General features: G+C 36.9%; 4 protein-coding genes across 11 annotated transcripts in view; 2 read left to right on the plus strand and 2 right to left on the minus strand.

Annotated features, from left to right (window-relative positions):
- Nucleotides 1–772, plus strand: part of Dscam4 (Down syndrome cell adhesion molecule 4) — a 105,765-nt gene extending 104,993 nt beyond the window's left edge. For all 5 annotated transcript variants that reach the window (XM_081979800.1, XM_081979798.1, XM_081979796.1 and 2 more), the window contains one exon: nt 124–772. In XM_081979800.1, the coding sequence (XP_081835926.1) occupies nt 124–137 (14 nt within the window). In that variant the 3' untranslated portion in view covers nt 138–772. The remainder of the gene's footprint in view (nt 1–123) is intronic.
- A 1,520-nt stretch (nt 773–2,292) lies between these two features.
- LOC145729844 (CWF19-like protein 1) lies at nt 2,293–5,236 on the minus strand. The gene is made up of 9 exons (XM_081980771.1): nt 5,061–5,236; nt 4,496–4,656; nt 4,340–4,444; nt 4,075–4,283; nt 3,849–4,020; nt 3,500–3,649; nt 3,231–3,446; nt 2,939–3,180; nt 2,293–2,882 (listed from the first exon to the last, which is right to left on the minus strand). Exons 1-9 carry the CDS (start codon nt 5,078–5,080, stop codon nt 2,592–2,594), a joined length of 1,566 nt encoding a protein of 521 aa, XP_081836897.1. The 5' UTR covers nt 5,081–5,236; the 3' UTR covers nt 2,293–2,591.
- The window catches only part of LOC145729845 (farnesyl pyrophosphate synthase-like), a 28,143-nt gene continuing 16,300 nt past the window's right edge, over nt 4,887–16,729 (plus strand). Inside the window, exon 1 of one of the 2 annotated variants that reach the window (XM_081980773.1) lies at nt 4,887–5,045. The gene's annotated coding sequence lies outside the window, so the exon portion shown is untranslated. The remainder of the gene's footprint in view (nt 5,046–16,729) is intronic. The other variant, XM_081980774.1, reaches the window with a different exon arrangement.
- Nucleotides 5,686–16,729, minus strand: part of nompA (no mechanoreceptor potential A) — a 34,463-nt gene continuing 23,419 nt past the window's right edge. For 2 of the 3 annotated variants that reach the window (XM_081980768.1, XM_081980767.1), the window contains 13 exons: nt 12,959–13,255; nt 12,658–12,910; nt 12,530–12,604; nt 12,084–12,472; nt 11,846–12,005; nt 11,638–11,793; nt 9,532–9,698; nt 9,327–9,478; nt 9,101–9,273; nt 8,814–9,050; nt 8,265–8,757; nt 7,941–8,214; nt 5,686–6,014 (listed from right to left, as the gene is read on the minus strand). In XM_081980768.1, the coding sequence (XP_081836894.1) occupies nt 5,782–6,014; nt 7,941–8,214; nt 8,265–8,757; nt 8,814–9,050; nt 9,101–9,273; nt 9,327–9,478; nt 9,532–9,698; nt 11,638–11,793; nt 11,846–12,005; nt 12,084–12,472; nt 12,530–12,604; nt 12,658–12,910; nt 12,959–13,255 (3,059 nt within the window). In that variant the 3' untranslated portion in view covers nt 5,686–5,781. The remainder of the gene's footprint in view (nt 6,015–7,940; nt 8,215–8,264; nt 8,758–8,813; nt 9,051–9,100; nt 9,274–9,326; nt 9,479–9,531; nt 9,699–11,637; nt 11,794–11,845; nt 12,006–12,083; nt 12,473–12,529; nt 12,605–12,657; nt 12,911–12,958; nt 13,256–16,729) is intronic. The other variant, XM_081980769.1, reaches the window with a different exon arrangement.

Genomic DNA, 16,729 nt, shown 5'->3' on the forward strand with positions numbered 1-16,729 from the left:
TTTTCAATATGGCCGCTGGCGAGGTTTTCGTTGCGTCAACCATCAAATAGTGGTGTTGCCAAACTTTATTTTTTCTGTTCCGATAGGAATATAAAAAAGGCAACACTGTTTTTCTTTTTTCAGATTTTCAGACGTGAGTTTAAGAGACTTTTCAGATGTTGAATACGAAAAAGGTCATCACAAATCGCGGGGAATGTCCAAGCTTACCAGAGAAGCATTCCAAATCAATGTGTAAAAATATCTCCGTTAGGTTTATTAAATCGACTCAAGAGGGCGTGCCAAAGAATTTACGAATTAGGACATTATTTCAAGTTAAGTCCTATTTTCACTCACTTTGTTTAGATTTTTTTTTTTTGTTTTATAAAGATTTTATATTGATAATATACACGAATTTTTGTATATTACTTCTAGGATGTTGTAAAAACATTATTATCACAGACGTTTCATCTATCTCCTCGTCGCTTCAAATTGGCGGTAAAATTCACCATTACTTCACTTTGACATGTGACATAAAAAATTTGAATCTTAACGCCAATTTGACAGGTGGACATTATCTCTGTCTTTATTCAAAAAATAGCCCCAATTAAATGTATAAAAAATGTCACTTAATAGAAATTGATCCAGTTCCACCCCTTTCTCTCCTTCACTGTTCACAATTTTTTTTTCAAATTGACTGTGTCTTATTTTTTTTCGTGGATTTCCTCTCAAATACTATTGTAACATTTGTTAAATGTAAGAAAATAAATAAAATGTTAGTTAAAAAGAAAAAAAACATGTTTTCTTATTTATTACACTCTTTAAAGTCCCCTTTATAAAGCAGATAAGTGACAAAAGGCAAATTAATCAGAAACTTAACTTTTCTTGACAAATGGCGAAGGCGTTAAGAGAAACTGAAATGTACCTTTTTGCGTTTCTGCTCTCCTAATGAGATAATCGAATTTTGATAAACATGTAAATTTTCTACAAAAATGGCATTTTGTATCAGGACCACAGAAGTATTAAAGAGGTATTTTTTGTCTTCTTGACAATATGGTGAAAGACGAGTGTATCGGGAGTAACTGAAGTTTACCTCTTTGCATTTTCTGCTTTCCTAATGAGATGTTCGATTTTTGGTAAAAATGTAAATTTTCTACAAAAATGGCATGTTGTATTAGGACCACAGAACTATTAAAGAGGTATTTTTTGTCTTCTTGACAATATGGCGAATTACGAGTGTATCGGGAGTAACTGAAGTTTACCTCTTTGCATTTTCTGCTTTCCTAATGAGATGTTCGATTGTTGGTAAAAGTGTAAATTTTCTACAAAAATGGCATTTTGTATTAGGACCACAGAACTATTAAAGAGGTATTTTTTGTCTTCTTGACAATATGGCGAATTACGAGTGTATCGGGAGTAACTGAAGTTTACCTCTTTGCATTTTCTGCTCTCCTAATGAGATGTTCGATTTTTAGTAAAAATGTAAATTTTCTACAAAAATAGCATTTTGTATCAGGACCACAGAAGTATTAAAGAGGTATTTTTTGTCTTCTTGACAATATGGCGAATGACGAGTGTATCGGGAGTAACTGAAGTTTACCTCTTTGCATTTTCTGCTCTCCTAATGAGATGTTCGATTTTTGGTAAAAATGTAAATTTTCTACAAAAATGGCATTTTGTATCAGGAGCACAGAAGTATTAAAGAGGTATTTTTTGTTTTCTTGACAATATGGCGAATGACGAGTGTATCGGGAGTAACTGAAGTTTACCTCTTTGCATTTTCTGCTCTCCTAATGAGATGTTCGATGTGTGGTAAAAATGGCAATTTTCTAAAAAAAACTTGTTTTTTATATCGGGAGCACAGAAGTATTAGAGGTATTTTTTGTCTTCTTGACAATATGGCGAATTACGAGTGTATCGGGAGTAACTGAAGTTTACCTCTTTGCATTTTCTGCTCTCCTAATGAGATGTTTGATTTTTGGTAAAAATGTAAATTTTCTACAAAAATGGCATTTTGTATCAGGACCACAGAAGTATTAAAGAGGTATTTTTTGTCTTCTTGACAATATGGCGAATGACGAGTGTATCGGGAGTAACTGAAATTTACCTCCTTGCATTTTCTGCTCTCCCAATAAGATTTTCGAGACAGTAAAAATTTAATTTTGTATCAGGAGCACAGAAATACGAGGAGGTATTTTTTTGGCACCCAAATATCAAAAGTAACTGAAATTGGTCGCTTTGCGCTTCTGCTCTCCTAATACAATTTATAATTTTCTGTAAATTTCCGTTATTTTTCAGGATAAAAGAAACGACAACTCAATGTAAAAAAGTAAGTTTATTTTCTAAGGATTCATAAATTATTTTGCTATAAAATGGCTAATTAAACAAACAATATTACGATAATAAAACAAGTATAAATTTCGGAAAACTATTTGAACAAACGATAAAGTTCCCAATTTTTTTATTTGTTCCACCACTTTTCCAAAGTAGTGAACTTTTTACCTCGCCAAAATGTTAATGTTACTAACATGTCTTAAAACCTCCGAAACTTGCTTCATGTCAATTAGATGACAGTTTTATCACAGTAAACCATACTCCAGTCAAACAGAGATTATTTATGGCTCCATCTCAGATCTGATCTGAGCAACCAATTTCTCTTCTTCACTCTTACTGCTCAAACAATCTTTATACTCCACTCTATCCGGCATGTCCAGTAAATCCTTTGAGGCCAAAACTTCCCGTCCAAAATTCAGTGGAAAATTCGTTGAGCTGTTAATTTTCGTGTAGAGCTTCTCTCCAGTCGATATTTGAACTAAAAAATATGGCGTGTTTGGAGGTATTATTTGATCAAGTATGTCGTCGTCGTTCAAAGTTTTTAAGGGAAAACCCCATTCGGATGACATCTCCTAAAAACTGTAATTGTTTTTTGACTGACAATAAAAAATGTAAACAAAAAAACAACCAAAAAAATGTCCTTGACAAAAGATTCCTCAAACTTAATTGGGACAGGAACACATTGAACTTGCATGTGAGACGTTTTGTAGTTTCGTTCGAAAAACACTGGGTAATGACGTTTTCTTTTAAAGAACGAACGCACTCTTTTCTGGTAACTCATTATCTCCTCTCGAATTAAGTCAGTGGCCACCAAACTGCTTTGAACGTGCTCGATGGGACAAATTAAAAAGTGCTCATCAACCATTCCACCTGAAACATCACATTATTTTCGGTCAATTTCAAATTACGGCGGGAAATACCTTTAGCCAAAGCCAAGTAACAAAACTCCCCCACAGAAATAACCAAGTGCTTCTCCACGTCAGGACTGCTGGCCAAACAAAACCAACATTTACTCTGATCAAACTCAACCCTCGCTCTTTTAGGTTTACGCCCTTTGGGTTCGTCTTGCATTGGAGCGTTCATGTCGTAGAAAAATTGGTTACCGCTTTTCGATTTTGGCTTTTTAGTTTTCAGTACTATAACACACAAATTAAAAGAAAAGATAAATGAGATATAAAAAAATGTGTACCTCTCTGCTCCAGTTCCTGAAAATCAAAGGGGCACCCTGTCTCGTCTGTAGTTCTTTGAATTAGCTCCGATATTTTCATTTTGTCCAGCGGCGTCACGTTTAATGCGTAGATCCATTTATCCTTGTTCGGATTACCGACCCGGGCCAAACCTGGAAAGGTTTTAATTAAGATTTGACCGAAATTGTTTACTAAAGTGAAGGCAATTTTTACAACCGGTAGCCATCTTTGTTTGGTGGAGCGTCATCACGTGACATTCCAAAGACTTCAAACTTAAAATGACATTTGACAGTAATAAGTCTGCCAAGTACAACACGTGACGTCACAGCATTGTATTAAAAAATGACTCACCTATAAACCTGGTAACACTTTCCATTGTAGTGTCATGATCACCCAAATTGGGACACCTAAATGGGGGCCTCTCATAGTATACACCTTCTAACCCACTCACCACATATCTTGGCTTAAGTTTCATACACAAATACCCCAGCAACTCACTCTGGGAGTTCACTGTTAACTTAACCTGAAAAACGAAATTCTATTGTACTTGAAAGGCTTTTCTCCTGAAACTTTTTACTTGTGTGCTGTCATGTATAATTCCTGAAGGCCACTGAGCGCATATCAAAATGTCCACTCCTCTAAATGTGGGGTTACCCTTTATGGCTGCTTCACACAACTCCAAAATGTCAGTCTCATTGTAGGTACATTTATTAGTGGTTGTACCAGCTACACCACTGATATAAGCTATTTTCAATCCTTTACTGTCATTATAAATCCCTCTTTTACCTGTATTAAACAAACTATTTCAAGTTGAAACTAGTAGTTAAACAGGGTGTACTAACCTAAGTAGTATACATTCGGGCAGAGCTCAAACTGAGACTCATCCTCTGGATACTCAATGACATGGTCTTCTTTAGTAGGCCCTAAGATGTAGGTGGGAACTGGCACTAAATAAGTCTAAAAATTAGTGGTGGAAATGATTGCCGTTTTTGCGGTACCTTTTTTCTCTCCAAGTTTGTAAGGACCAAATTGTGTGTTGTTGACCCCAAAAAAATTGCCAACACACAAAAGCAAGTCAAAAGGACCTGACTTGGAGTTAATTGATCTGACTCTGTTAAACAAAGTGTCAAATCGACCCTCAACATCTCCACAAAGCAAACTGAAATTTTGTTGATGTAAAATCAAAAATTTTAAGATCCACTGGAAAAATGTTGCAAAATTTTAAACCAACCACTCAAAAAGTTCAATACAATAATAATTGATAATAAATTAGATCCTGTGATTATATCAAATATGTAAATAATAGTAGGTAAGTGGGTAAATAAAAAATTATAGGGGAGAAAGTGTTTATAAATTTTTAAAAATTGAGTTTAGTGTGTCACCAGCCTTAGCAATGGCAGACAAACATCTTTTGTTTTGTTGGTTTCATTCATTTAGTTGACCTGCGTCCCCGTTAAAGTCGTTACCAATTAGAGGTTAGTTTTACCGGGAACAGTGCGTTTTTAAGTGTGTTTTGGTGTTTTACCGCAACTCCTAAAGCCAATAAAGGTGAGTTTTACTTACATTTTATTCTTCACACTCATGTTTGATCCTTTTAAAGTGAAATTTTAAGGTGGTGTTGACAGTGACGCTCTATTTTTCTGTTCGCCACTTTCTCCCTATTTTAAAACTAATTTTGGAGATATTTTAATCCAGAAGTTCAGGAAGTGCACCAATTAACTGTTTTTTTATTATTACTGTCTGTTATCAGTATTAATTAATAAAAATCATGCAATTTTAAGGTTAGGTGGAAGGGACAAATTTGGGAGCGGCTATTGCTTCGGTGTCGTGGTTATATAAGAAAGTTTAAAGTCCGTTACGGATCTTTTATTCGATTTGAAGGCAATTAAGGTAGAAATTTATTTAAAATGTTAAATTGGTACTTATTATATGTACATTAGGCTTGTAATGCCGAATTGGTGGTTAACGTGCTTTTAATAGTTAAATTAGCCTGTGTGGTGCAACTTACTAAGTAAGACAAACTTATTTAAAAAAACATTGAAATTACACCTGTTATGTAAATTACAAATGAAGAATATGTAGGAACGGCTGTAAGGAATCACATAAACAGCATGAGCGATTAACACTGGCAGTGAAAATATAAAATAAGTGCAAAAGACCGGAAAAAAGCTGTAAAACTTATAAAAAATACTTTCGCTTAGTTTAATCAACTCCCCTTTCGAATTTAACTTCTTTTCGACTGAAATTACAACAAAAATATGGCCCGAAAATTACTATTCCCCCGCTACTGTTGCTGGTCGGGTGACCGGCGACGTTTCGGCGACACCGCGATACTCCTCAGACTGCGCGACCTCTCGAACAGGGACGGATCCGTGTAAATCGGTTCGCTCGGGTCCTCGAACAGCCCGGCCGCCCCCTGAGCTTCATAAGGGTCGCTCGTTTTCGGGATGATGCTGGGGAAATTGGACGGTCTGAAGTTGGCGAACGGTTTTTGTAAGTTGATTGTACCGAAAGTGGCTGCAAATCCCAAAAACAATGATGCAACAACTAAAAATGGAAATTTTTCCTACGTCATGTGACACTGTCAAAACCCGAGTGACAGTTGAGACGTTAAGGAACACTTTTGTAGTTTTCTTACGTCACGTGACAGCTGTCATAACTGTCGAAACCCGTTCACCAATGACTTGAAACTATAAAATTAGAAATAGTTGCTAATTCGAGGAATTACACTGTGAATAGTCTGTACACTTCCATGGAGTCAAATTTGACAGTTGGGACGTTAAGGAGTCACGTGACAGCTGTCATAACTGTAAAATCTCACTCACAAGTGACTTGAAAGTATAAAATTAGAAATAGTTGTTAATTCGAGGAATTACACTGTGAATAGCCTTTACAGCTCCATGGTGCTAAATTTGACAGTTGGGACGTTAAGAAACACTTTGATACTTTTCTTAAATCACGTGACAGCTGTCATAACTGTAAAATCTCACTCACAAGTGACTTGAAAGTATAAAATTAGAAATATAGTTGCTAATTCGAAGAATTACACTCTAAATAGTCTTTACAGCTCCATGGTGCTAAATTTGACAGTTGGGACGTTAAGAAACACTTTGATACTTTTCTTAAATCAGATGACAGCTGTCATAACTGTAAAATCTCACTCACAAGTGACTTGAAAGTATAAAATTAGAAATAATTGCTAATTCGAAGAATTACACTCTAAATAGTCTTTACAGCTCCATGGTGCTAAATTTGACAGTTGGGACGTTAAGAAACACTTTGATACTTTTCTTAAATCACATGACAGCTGTCATAACTGTAAAATCTCACTCACAAGTGACTTGAAAGTATAAAATTAGAAATAATTGCTAATTCGAAGAATTACACTCTAAATAGTCTTTACAGCTCCATGGTGCTAAATTTGACAGTTGGGACGTTAAGAAACACTTTGATACTTTTCTTAAATCACATGACAGCTGTCATAACTGTAAAATCTCACTCACAAGTGACTTGAAAGTATAAAATTAGAAATATAGTTGCTAATTCGAAGAATTACACTCTAAATAGTCTTTACAGCTCCATGGTGCTAAATTTGACAGTTGGGACGTTAAGAAACACTTTGATACTTTTCTTAAATCACATGACAGCTGTCATAACTGTAAAATCTCACTCACAAGTGACTTGAAAGTATAAAATTAGAAATAATTGCTAATTCGAAGAATTACACTCTAAATAGTCTTTACAGCTCCATGGTGCTAAATTTGACAGTTGGGACGTTAAGAAACATTTTGATACTTTTCTTAAATCACATGACAGCTGTCATAACTGTAAAATCTCACTCACAAGTGACTTGAAAGTATAAAATTAGAAATAGTTGCTAATTCGAAGAATTACACTCTAAATAGTCTTTACAGCTCCATGGTGCTAAATTTGACAGTTGGGACGTTAAGAAACACTTTGATACTTTTCTTAAATCACGTGACAGCTGTCATAACTGTAAAATCTCACTTAAAAGTGACTTGAAAGTATAAAATTAGAAATAATTGCTAATTCAAGGAATTACACTCTGAATAGTCTTTACAGCTCCATGGTGCTAAATTTGACAGTTGGGACGTTAAGGAACACTTTTATACTTTTCTTACGTCACGTGACAACTGTCATAACTGTCGAAACCCGTTCACCAGTGACTTGAAACTAAAATTAGAAATAGTCGTCGTCAATCCGAGGAATTATACTGTAAGTAGCCTGTACAGCTGCATGGAGCCAAATTTGGCAGTTCTGACGTTAGGGAACACTTTTGTACTTTTTTTACGTCACGTGACAACTGGCATAACTGTCAAAACCCGTTCACCAGTGACTTGAAACAAAAAAATTTTTTTTCAAGTTTTTAAACGTTTGGGAACCACACTCAATTACATTAAATCAGTAACTATATTTACTGACCTTGTGACAATCCAGCACTGCTTCTGGTCGTGGGGTAGGACGGAGCTGAGGAGAAATTGGAGGAGGAAACCCGATCCGCCAGCATGTTTTTCCTCATCACCACCCAGTATTTCCTGTAAGCCAAACCTGCTAAAAGGGAGGCAGTCAAAAGGATGGCCACCAGCATGAAAACGGCCCCGATGAGGCCGTGGTACTCTCCAGGACTAAGACAAACCACTTCGGGCGCCGGTTCCGCTATACGGGCTTGGGGCATTTCCTCCCTCGAGTCGAAAACCTATTTTCAAGCGTTGTAACCTCGCGGAATGCGTGTTGGGCGTTACGTACCTCAATCATTTCCCTCACAAATTCCGGTTCTTCTTCTTCGCGTTCTTTGCTAGAAGTGCCAGCTTCCAAACTGTTCTTCTTTGGTTCGACCTTTTTCTCGGCTTTGGTCTTCAAGAAGGACACTGCAGAGTCTTTGGAGGAGATCACAAAAAGTTGCGGTTTGGCCGTGGTCTTGTCCGCTTTCAAGTGTTGTGGTTCGGGAAGTTGGACAGTCTCCTCCTCACCAGTGACCGTGGAGTTTTCATTGTCAGTGGGAGGTAGTGTTGGAATGGTGTCGTTCAAAGAGCGGCGTCTTCGTCCGAATGAAGGTTCTGATCTGCCACTGCCGGATGGACAGTAAGCCGGCTGGCAACCATCTCTGCACGTCCTCACCGTGGCCTCAAACACCAGGAAATTGGACTCGGGTATTTTGAATGCGTTGAATCTGGCTTCCAAAGTATCACCGTTTCGTCCTTTATCCAGTTCGGGAAAGACAAAACTGTCTATAGGGCAGCTGCACAAAAAAAAGTTACACTCTAATTACTCCTGACAGCAGTAGAATTAGTTTACCCGTATTGATCAATTAACTGCACTGATCGTCCGGTGTACGGATCTCTAGCCACCACATTAGTGGCAAAAATATCAGTGACGTAATTATAACCGTCTTGAGCCTCTATTCTGAATGTCAGAGGATCACCAACGGCTATGGTGGTGGTTGGTCGGCCTTGGTACAAAATCATCAAACGGACCTTCGAGCTCAACGTGTTCTCGGCGGGTAAATACTCAATAGGAATGGGACTGCCCGATCTAAAACCCAAAATTAAGGTTAACTCTTCAATAAATAATGGAGAACACACTCGTACGCTGCTCCGATGAAGCCCGAAGAAACTACAGCTTCTCCCGGTCCTCTAAACAGACAAGTCAAATTAAAACGTTTATCCCTGCCAGTTTGAACGTAGTCACTGAATTGAACCACCACGATGTTTGTCATGGAATCGCCATAGCGTTGAGTACCGCACTCGGGGTAACCCTGAAATTTTTTGGATTAGTTAGCTGTTTGTAGCTGGAGGAGGTTTAGGTTACTTGAGCCCCGCTGATTCTCAGAACATTAATAGAACCCCCATTTCCTCTAAAGAAGCAACGATCATAGAACCCGTAGGTGTAAATCCGGCCGTAGAACCCTTCTGGAGTTCTCAGGGTGAACTCCATTCCATCTTCGTTGCACACCTGACTTACTGCAACACTTTTCCACTTAAAACCCTTCAGATTTAAGTGTTTGAGTAATTACCATCCAAACAGTCATCTTCTAAACGTCCCAAGGCTCTTTCGTAAAAGTCATAGTTGCCAACAGTGTCAAAAAACTGGGCGTTGCCCATTTCCAGTTCACGACTATCTCGATCGCTCAATTCGCAGTTGTCTCTTTCGCCGGCAAAACCTCCAGAGGCGGCGCCTTCCCTAAATTAAATCAAGTTTTAACCTGAGCAACAGTGTTGCCAATTCAAAAAAGCTGTAAGATTTCACTAAAATTCCCCAGATGAATTAAAATCCAAGACTGTCCAATTTCTACTTATGAATCTATAAACAAGTATCAAATAGTACTTCTTTTAAGTAATATTAATAGTTTGACAGCTCCATGGAGTTGTCTTAGACAGTTACCACCATTGTGACAGATCGAAATATATGCACAATACGCAATCGCACATCACAACTGCCAAAAAACTAGTTGCTTTTTGAAAAATAACACGATTTACACTGATTGTATTGCTTTAAAGGAGTTTTGTAGTTTTACGGCTTCATGGAGTGGTATTTGACAGTTTCCAAGTTTCTGACAGATTGAAATATGATTAAAATAACCAGTTACACGTCACAACTGTCAAAAAACCACTCATGAAACTACAAAATGAAAAATAACACGATTTACACTGATTGTATTGCTTTAAGGGAGTTTTGTAGTTTTACGACTTCATGGAGTGGTATTTGACAGTTTCCAAGTTTCTGACAGATTGAAATATGATTTAAATAACCAGTTACACGTCACAACTGTCAAAAAACAACTCGTGAAACTATAAAATGAAAAATAACACGATTTACACTGATTGAATTGCTTTAAAGGAGTTTTGTAGTTTTACGGCCTCATGAAATGGTATTTGACAGTTTCCAAGTTTATGGCAGATTGAAATATGATTAAAATAACCAGTTACACGTCACAACTGTCAAAAAACCACTCATGAAACTATAAAATGAAAAATAACACGATTTACACTCATTGAAACCTTCTTTAACAGAGTTTTGTAGTTTTACGGCTTCATAGACTGGTATTTGACAGTTTCCAAGTTTATAAGTTTATGACATATTGAAATATGATTAAAATAATCAGTTACACGTCACAACTGTCAAAAAACCACTCATGAAACTATAAAATGAAAAATAACACGAAGTACACTGATTGAATTGCTTTAAAGGAGTTTTGTAGTTTTACGGCTTCATGGAGTGGTATTTGACAGTTTCCAAGTTTATGACATATTGAAATATGATTAAAATAATCAGTTACACGTCACAACTGCCAAAAAACCACTCATGAAACTATAAAATGAAAAATAACATGATTTACACTGATTGAATTGCTTTAAAGGAGTTTTGTAGTTTTACGGCTTTATGGAGTGGTATTTGACAGTTTCCAAGTTTCTGACAGATTGAAATATGATTAAAATAATCAGTTACACGTCACAACTGCCAAAAAACCACTCATGAAACTATAAAATGAAAAATAACATGATTTACACTGATTGAATTGCTTTAAAGGAGTTTTGTAGTTTTACGGCTTCATGGAGTGGTATTTGACAGTTTCCAAGTTTCTGACAGATTGAAATATGATTAAAATAATCAGTTACACGTCACAACTGTCAAAAAACAACTCATGAAACTATAAAATGAAAAATAACACGATTTACACTGATTGTATTGCTTTAAACGAGTTTTGTAGTTTTACGGCTTCATGGAGTGGTATTTGACAGTTTCCAAGTTTATGACATATTGAAATATGATTAAAATAATCAGTTACACGTCACAACTGCCAAAAAACCACTCATGAAACTATAAAATGAAAAATAACATGATTTACACTGATTGAATTGCTTTAAAGGAGTTTTGTAGTTTTACAGCTTCATGGAGTGGTATTTGACAGTTTCCAAGTTTCTGACAGATTGAAATATGATTAAAATAAACAGATACACGCAACCCTGTATATAAGCAACTATTTTTGTTGTTTTAAGGTTTCCAACGAAAATTTTAAAGATTTTTCCTAAATATCTAAAACTGTGGTTTGAATACCGCAGAAAGTGGCTGATTTTCACTAGACCTGGCAATACTGCGTGTGTGTAAACTGGAAACTAACCTGTAGTTAAAAGATCTGCAAATAAACCCCCGTTCGTCGTTGCACTCTTGTTCGCAGCGGCTCAAAGAGGGCGCGTAAAGCACCCGACGTACAAATTCCTTCCTCACTCTTTGTCTGGCTCCCATTTGTTTAAAATTGTCCGTCTCCTCACATCGGCTAAACGTAATAAGTTCAGTTTTCACCTTAAATGGTTTAGAGTAGTTCAAACCTGGGAGAGTAGGGACGTCCTGGTGGTAAAGGCAATGGTCCAGTAGGGGCTCCAATACCGTTGTAATCGTCGTAAATGGGTCCGTCCGGCCCTGGAGAGTAGGGACGTCTGTGTGGGCTGTAGGCCGGACCAATGGGTGGTCTACCTTCTACCGGTCTACCTGGTATTTTGTCAGAAAGTTGGATTAATAGTCCACACTATTCTTAGTAGTCTGTTTTCTTGACCCAATCACACGTACCAACAGGTCGTCGTCCTGGCCTAAAGAAAAATCTCCTATCCGCATCTCGGTCATCATACTCCGGCCTAGACGGGTACCGCGTACCGGTACCACTAATAGTGAAACTGGATCCTCCAAAACGATTATTGAGTCTACCTCCTGAAGGACCGTATCGGGAGGTAAATCGGTCGTCCTCTGCCCCGTCGTAGCGACCTTGGTCCAAGTAGGGGTCCCCCACCCCCGGAGGGTACCGATCCAGTTCGTAGATGCGATCTCGATGCATATTGTCCAGTTTGTAGTTGTAGTAATCGTTATAACCGCCTCCGTAGCGGTCTGGGTATAAATGCCCACCTCCGGCTGACGGTGACGGTCTTGGATAAAGAGCACCACCTCCGTGAGGAGGTGGGTACCTAAATTTAAAACAAGTTTGTTTAATACAACGAATCATTACAGCTTGAATCACTTACCTGGGGTAGTCAGGATAATTAGCTGGTGCTACCGGATAGTTCTCTCGTCTTGGTGGAGGGTACCGGTTTGGCAACCTAGCAAAAACAAGCATTGACTTTCCCAGAAAAAAAACAAAACAAATACCAACCTATCATCGTGACTGTACTCATCAAATGGTGGTCGTCTGGGTGGTAGCCGATTATCGTACGCTTCACCATCACCACCTCCACTCACTGGAGGATACAGGCTTCCTGAAGCTTGCGGACGACGAGCCGGTGGGTATTTATTCCCATAACCACCTGGGCGATAACCTCCACTGCCACCTCCTCCAGCACCTCCTTGATAACCATCTCCAGGTCGGCCACCGCCACCGCCACCACTTCCACCCTCATCTCCTCCAACTGTTGAAACTGACACATCAAGAAATACCAGTCAGATTGAGCACTTACGCATCAAATTCTCGTAGTAGTCGTAGTCAGCGTCGTAGATGATGCGCATACCGTCTCTCTGGTTGTACCTGGTCAGTCGACAAGTACGGTACCGTTCACTGTACTCGGCCGAGCGACATTGGAAACTCGGTTGGCGCAGACACTCGTCCAGGCACTCGCTCAAAGACCTTCCGGATATTTCGGAATGATGTTCTCCGGTTAATCGGCTGTTTCGGTACCTTTGGAAGGCGGTATCCGGCTTTTTTCCGGTGAAAAGATGCGAGGTTACTGAGTTGTCTGGATATTCAGATCCTCGAGCTGCAAATGGTTTATTTAAGAAGATATAAGCTTTTTTAACGGTGAAAGTACAGGGTGGCCAACTAAGGGTAGAGTAACTAACTAAATAAATTCATCTAAAATATTTTCGTGGATTCAGCGTTGCCGGATCTACATGAAATCAGTGGTAACAACGGATTTTTGTTTAACAACTCTAGTGACTGATGCTATTTCTTGATTTTGTTGCTCAATCTGGACGGTTGTTGCTCTAATCAGTTTCTTTCTAAATGTTGTCGTTTTCGAGATATTGACTATTAAATTATGCAACTTTTACTTTTTGAAAGGCTACAGCAGACGAACGATTGAAGATAGAGCAAAACGGTTTACATGTTCTTATCTACTTTTTTAAGTTATGATGGTATTTTAAAAATTTTCAAAAAAACACTCAAAATTTGAAGATTTTGAAGAAAGATCTAAAAAAATTAAGATAGAAACATGTAAACCGTTTTGCTCCTTTTAAACTGTGTTTTTGGCAGTTCAAATTTTTGACACCGTTTTTCTCTCTGTCTACCAAATTCTGAAGTGTTTTTTCTGATTATTGGATAGGAAATTTATTGAGCATTCCAGAAATGTGCTTAAAACACTCATTTTCTCATAGGTTATATCCCGAGACGTTCAAGTTTTATCGGGTAAACTGTGCATAGGTGATTTTTTGCAAAATTTTGCTTGGAAAATGATTGAGACTAAATAATTAGACGATAAAATCCTGAGACCGCAGATCGAAGGATTTTTTCCAAAGAATTATTTAGTCGAAACCATTTACCTAAAAGAAAAATTTTGCAAAAAACCTACCAATGTACATTTTACGTGATAAAACGTGAACGCCGAGGGGTATATGTCAAGATTATTTCCTGAAAACTCACATTTTAGTTTATTAACAAGAAAACACCTTAGTTAGAACACAAATACTAAACTAAACGTGATGAAATTAATGATAATATTGAACTCACCCCAGCAGACGACAGATTTTCGTTCAGCCATGTATATTTTTGTTTACATTTCAGATTGACAATCAGACGTCATAATATTTTAATTTATGTAATTTTTTAATGGAAACTACGTTATAGTGATTTATTAATTGTTAACATTTTGAAGAAAATAGCTTAAATTTTATATGTGTCTAAATCCCGTTTCGTTTAATATCAAATGTTCTTCAAAAAAACTTATTCGAAAAAGGTAGGAGGTGTTTATTCGGGGGCAATACCACAAGAGCTCAGATTTAGCCGGATAATTTTTGTGCTTTTCTTAGAACACTTTCTTTTTGGTGTAACTGTACGAGACCTGTTGTAACTAAATCACGAGAGCGCAGCTCGAGTGATTTTGCCAAACAGGTCGAGTTTTGTACCATAAAGAAAGTATGAGAAGACAAGCGGAAAAATTATCCTGTTAAAAATCTGAGCTCGAATGGTATTTGATAAGACAATTCCATGAATATAATCAATAATATAATAAGACTGCTACTGTCTTGTACTGGCAGAAATACATTTTTCTGGTTCTTTTGATTATCTGCAGTAGAACTCTATCCGAAGCGAGCCATAACCAAAACAATACGAACAAACATCAAAATTGACATTGCCAGCAAAAACCTCAAGGTGAGACATTGCAACAATAGAAGTGTAGTGAAAATCCGTGGAAACGATGAAATCAACAGCAAAATTTATCCGATTTTTTTATCCGCTAGCAAACTCTCTTCCTTCCTTATTAGTCGATAGCAAACCGTGTTTTGATGACGTATATATGGCATTTTTTGTACATGAGTGGAATTGTCAGTGTAAAATTTTAGCAACTAGGGATTTATTCAGTATATAACGGCTCTCATTGGTCGAACTAGAAAGGTTTATTGAATTTTATTGGCTGCTAGTACAATGAGGGAAATAATCACTTGAAGACCCCTGAATGGTCCTTTTGAACTGTGTTTTTAGCAGTTCAAACATTGACACCGCTTTTCTTAATGACTGTATCAGATTTTGTAGTGTTTTTTAATGTTATTGAATAGGACATTTAATGATTTTAAAAATGTGGTTAAAACTGTAATTTGTTTGTCCAGGTAAATTTTACAGCCTATTTTGTCCCTGACTGGTCCTCCCGAACTGTGTTTTTAGCGGTTCAAATTTTGACACCACTTTTCATACTGACTACCAGGTTTTGTAATGTTTTTTTATGTTATTGGATAGGAAATTTAATGAAGATTCTAAAAATGTTGTTAAAACTGTCATATTTTAACTCCAAGAGAATTTTAGAGGCGATTTTCCCAATAGTGAAAATTCCAATGTTTAATAGTCAATATCTCGAAAACGACCAAATTTAGAGAGAAACTGATTAGAGCAACAACGCTCTAGATTAAGCAACAGAATCAAGAAATAGCATCAGTTAATAGGATAAGGAAGAAAACGGAAGACATTAGCAAAAAAGTGCTTTAAGAATGTTTTTGTTTCATTTCGATATTTTAATAAACAAAAAAGTTGTCAAGAGTTTTCAAAATGGGCGAAATTTGAAAAACGCCCTCTAGCGCCGCGAACTGACAAGTTATCCAAAATATGGTTTTTGCCATTAAGCTTTTCTCAAAATACGAGCTCTAGACATGTATACTAGTTGTTGCCTATCTAGCCGGAAAATGGGGTTTTCCTGTCAAAACCCACTAAATCCGGACACCCTGTACAGGGTGCTGCATTTTCGATGGTTTTACGGGGTACAGAGAAAACGGTAATAGATAGAAAAAAAGTAGCATACGTGTTCCGATCTATTTTTCCGAGCTGAGATGACTGGCGAAAAGTGGGCGGCGCAAACTTCTTTTGTTTCAAAGATACGGGGGGTTTTCGAAAATTGGTCATTTTTGAACCTCTTCTGTATTTCAGTTGCTCTTAAAGTTATCAAAAAAAGAAAAACGGTTCCCGGTAGAAGTTTTCATGTAGAATCCAATGGCGTAGTCAGTTTTTTTCTATTCCGTTTAGTTTCTGACATATGACAGTAAGTTACATTTTTTTAAACGGAACATCCTATATATTTTTACGTCATTTAATTCTGTTGATTTTTACCTTTTCAACGGTGTATTACAACATATAAGTTTGTAGAGGTTAATCCTGTTATTTTAAAAAAAGACCTTTGCTAAGCTAAAAAAAGGCCAATATCTAAAATACCAAACAAAATCGGAAATCATATAAACTAACACATCAGAAAATTAAATATTTTTAATAACTCTTATTAAAAATCTAAGTTACAAACAGTTCTACCGTCACTTTAATAAGAAAAGTAGCTATTTCTATTTTCTACTATTTTTAAGGTGGAAGTTGAAAAAACTGTTTATAAACGACATGTAACATGTTAATATGAACATAGCCAAATTTTGTTTCGACTGTGGGTATTTTTATACATATTATTTAGCACTTTTTTGGTAAGGAAACGCTTTTTTTCTAATTACCAAGATTAACGTTTACAAACTTATACGTTTTAATACAT

This window comes from Ips typographus, linkage group LG5 (assembly GCF_016097725.1).
Source record: "Ips typographus isolate SLU linkage group LG5, UJ_Ityp_2.0, whole genome shotgun sequence".
Classification (NCBI taxonomy): domain Eukaryota; kingdom Metazoa; phylum Arthropoda; class Insecta; order Coleoptera; family Curculionidae; genus Ips; species Ips typographus.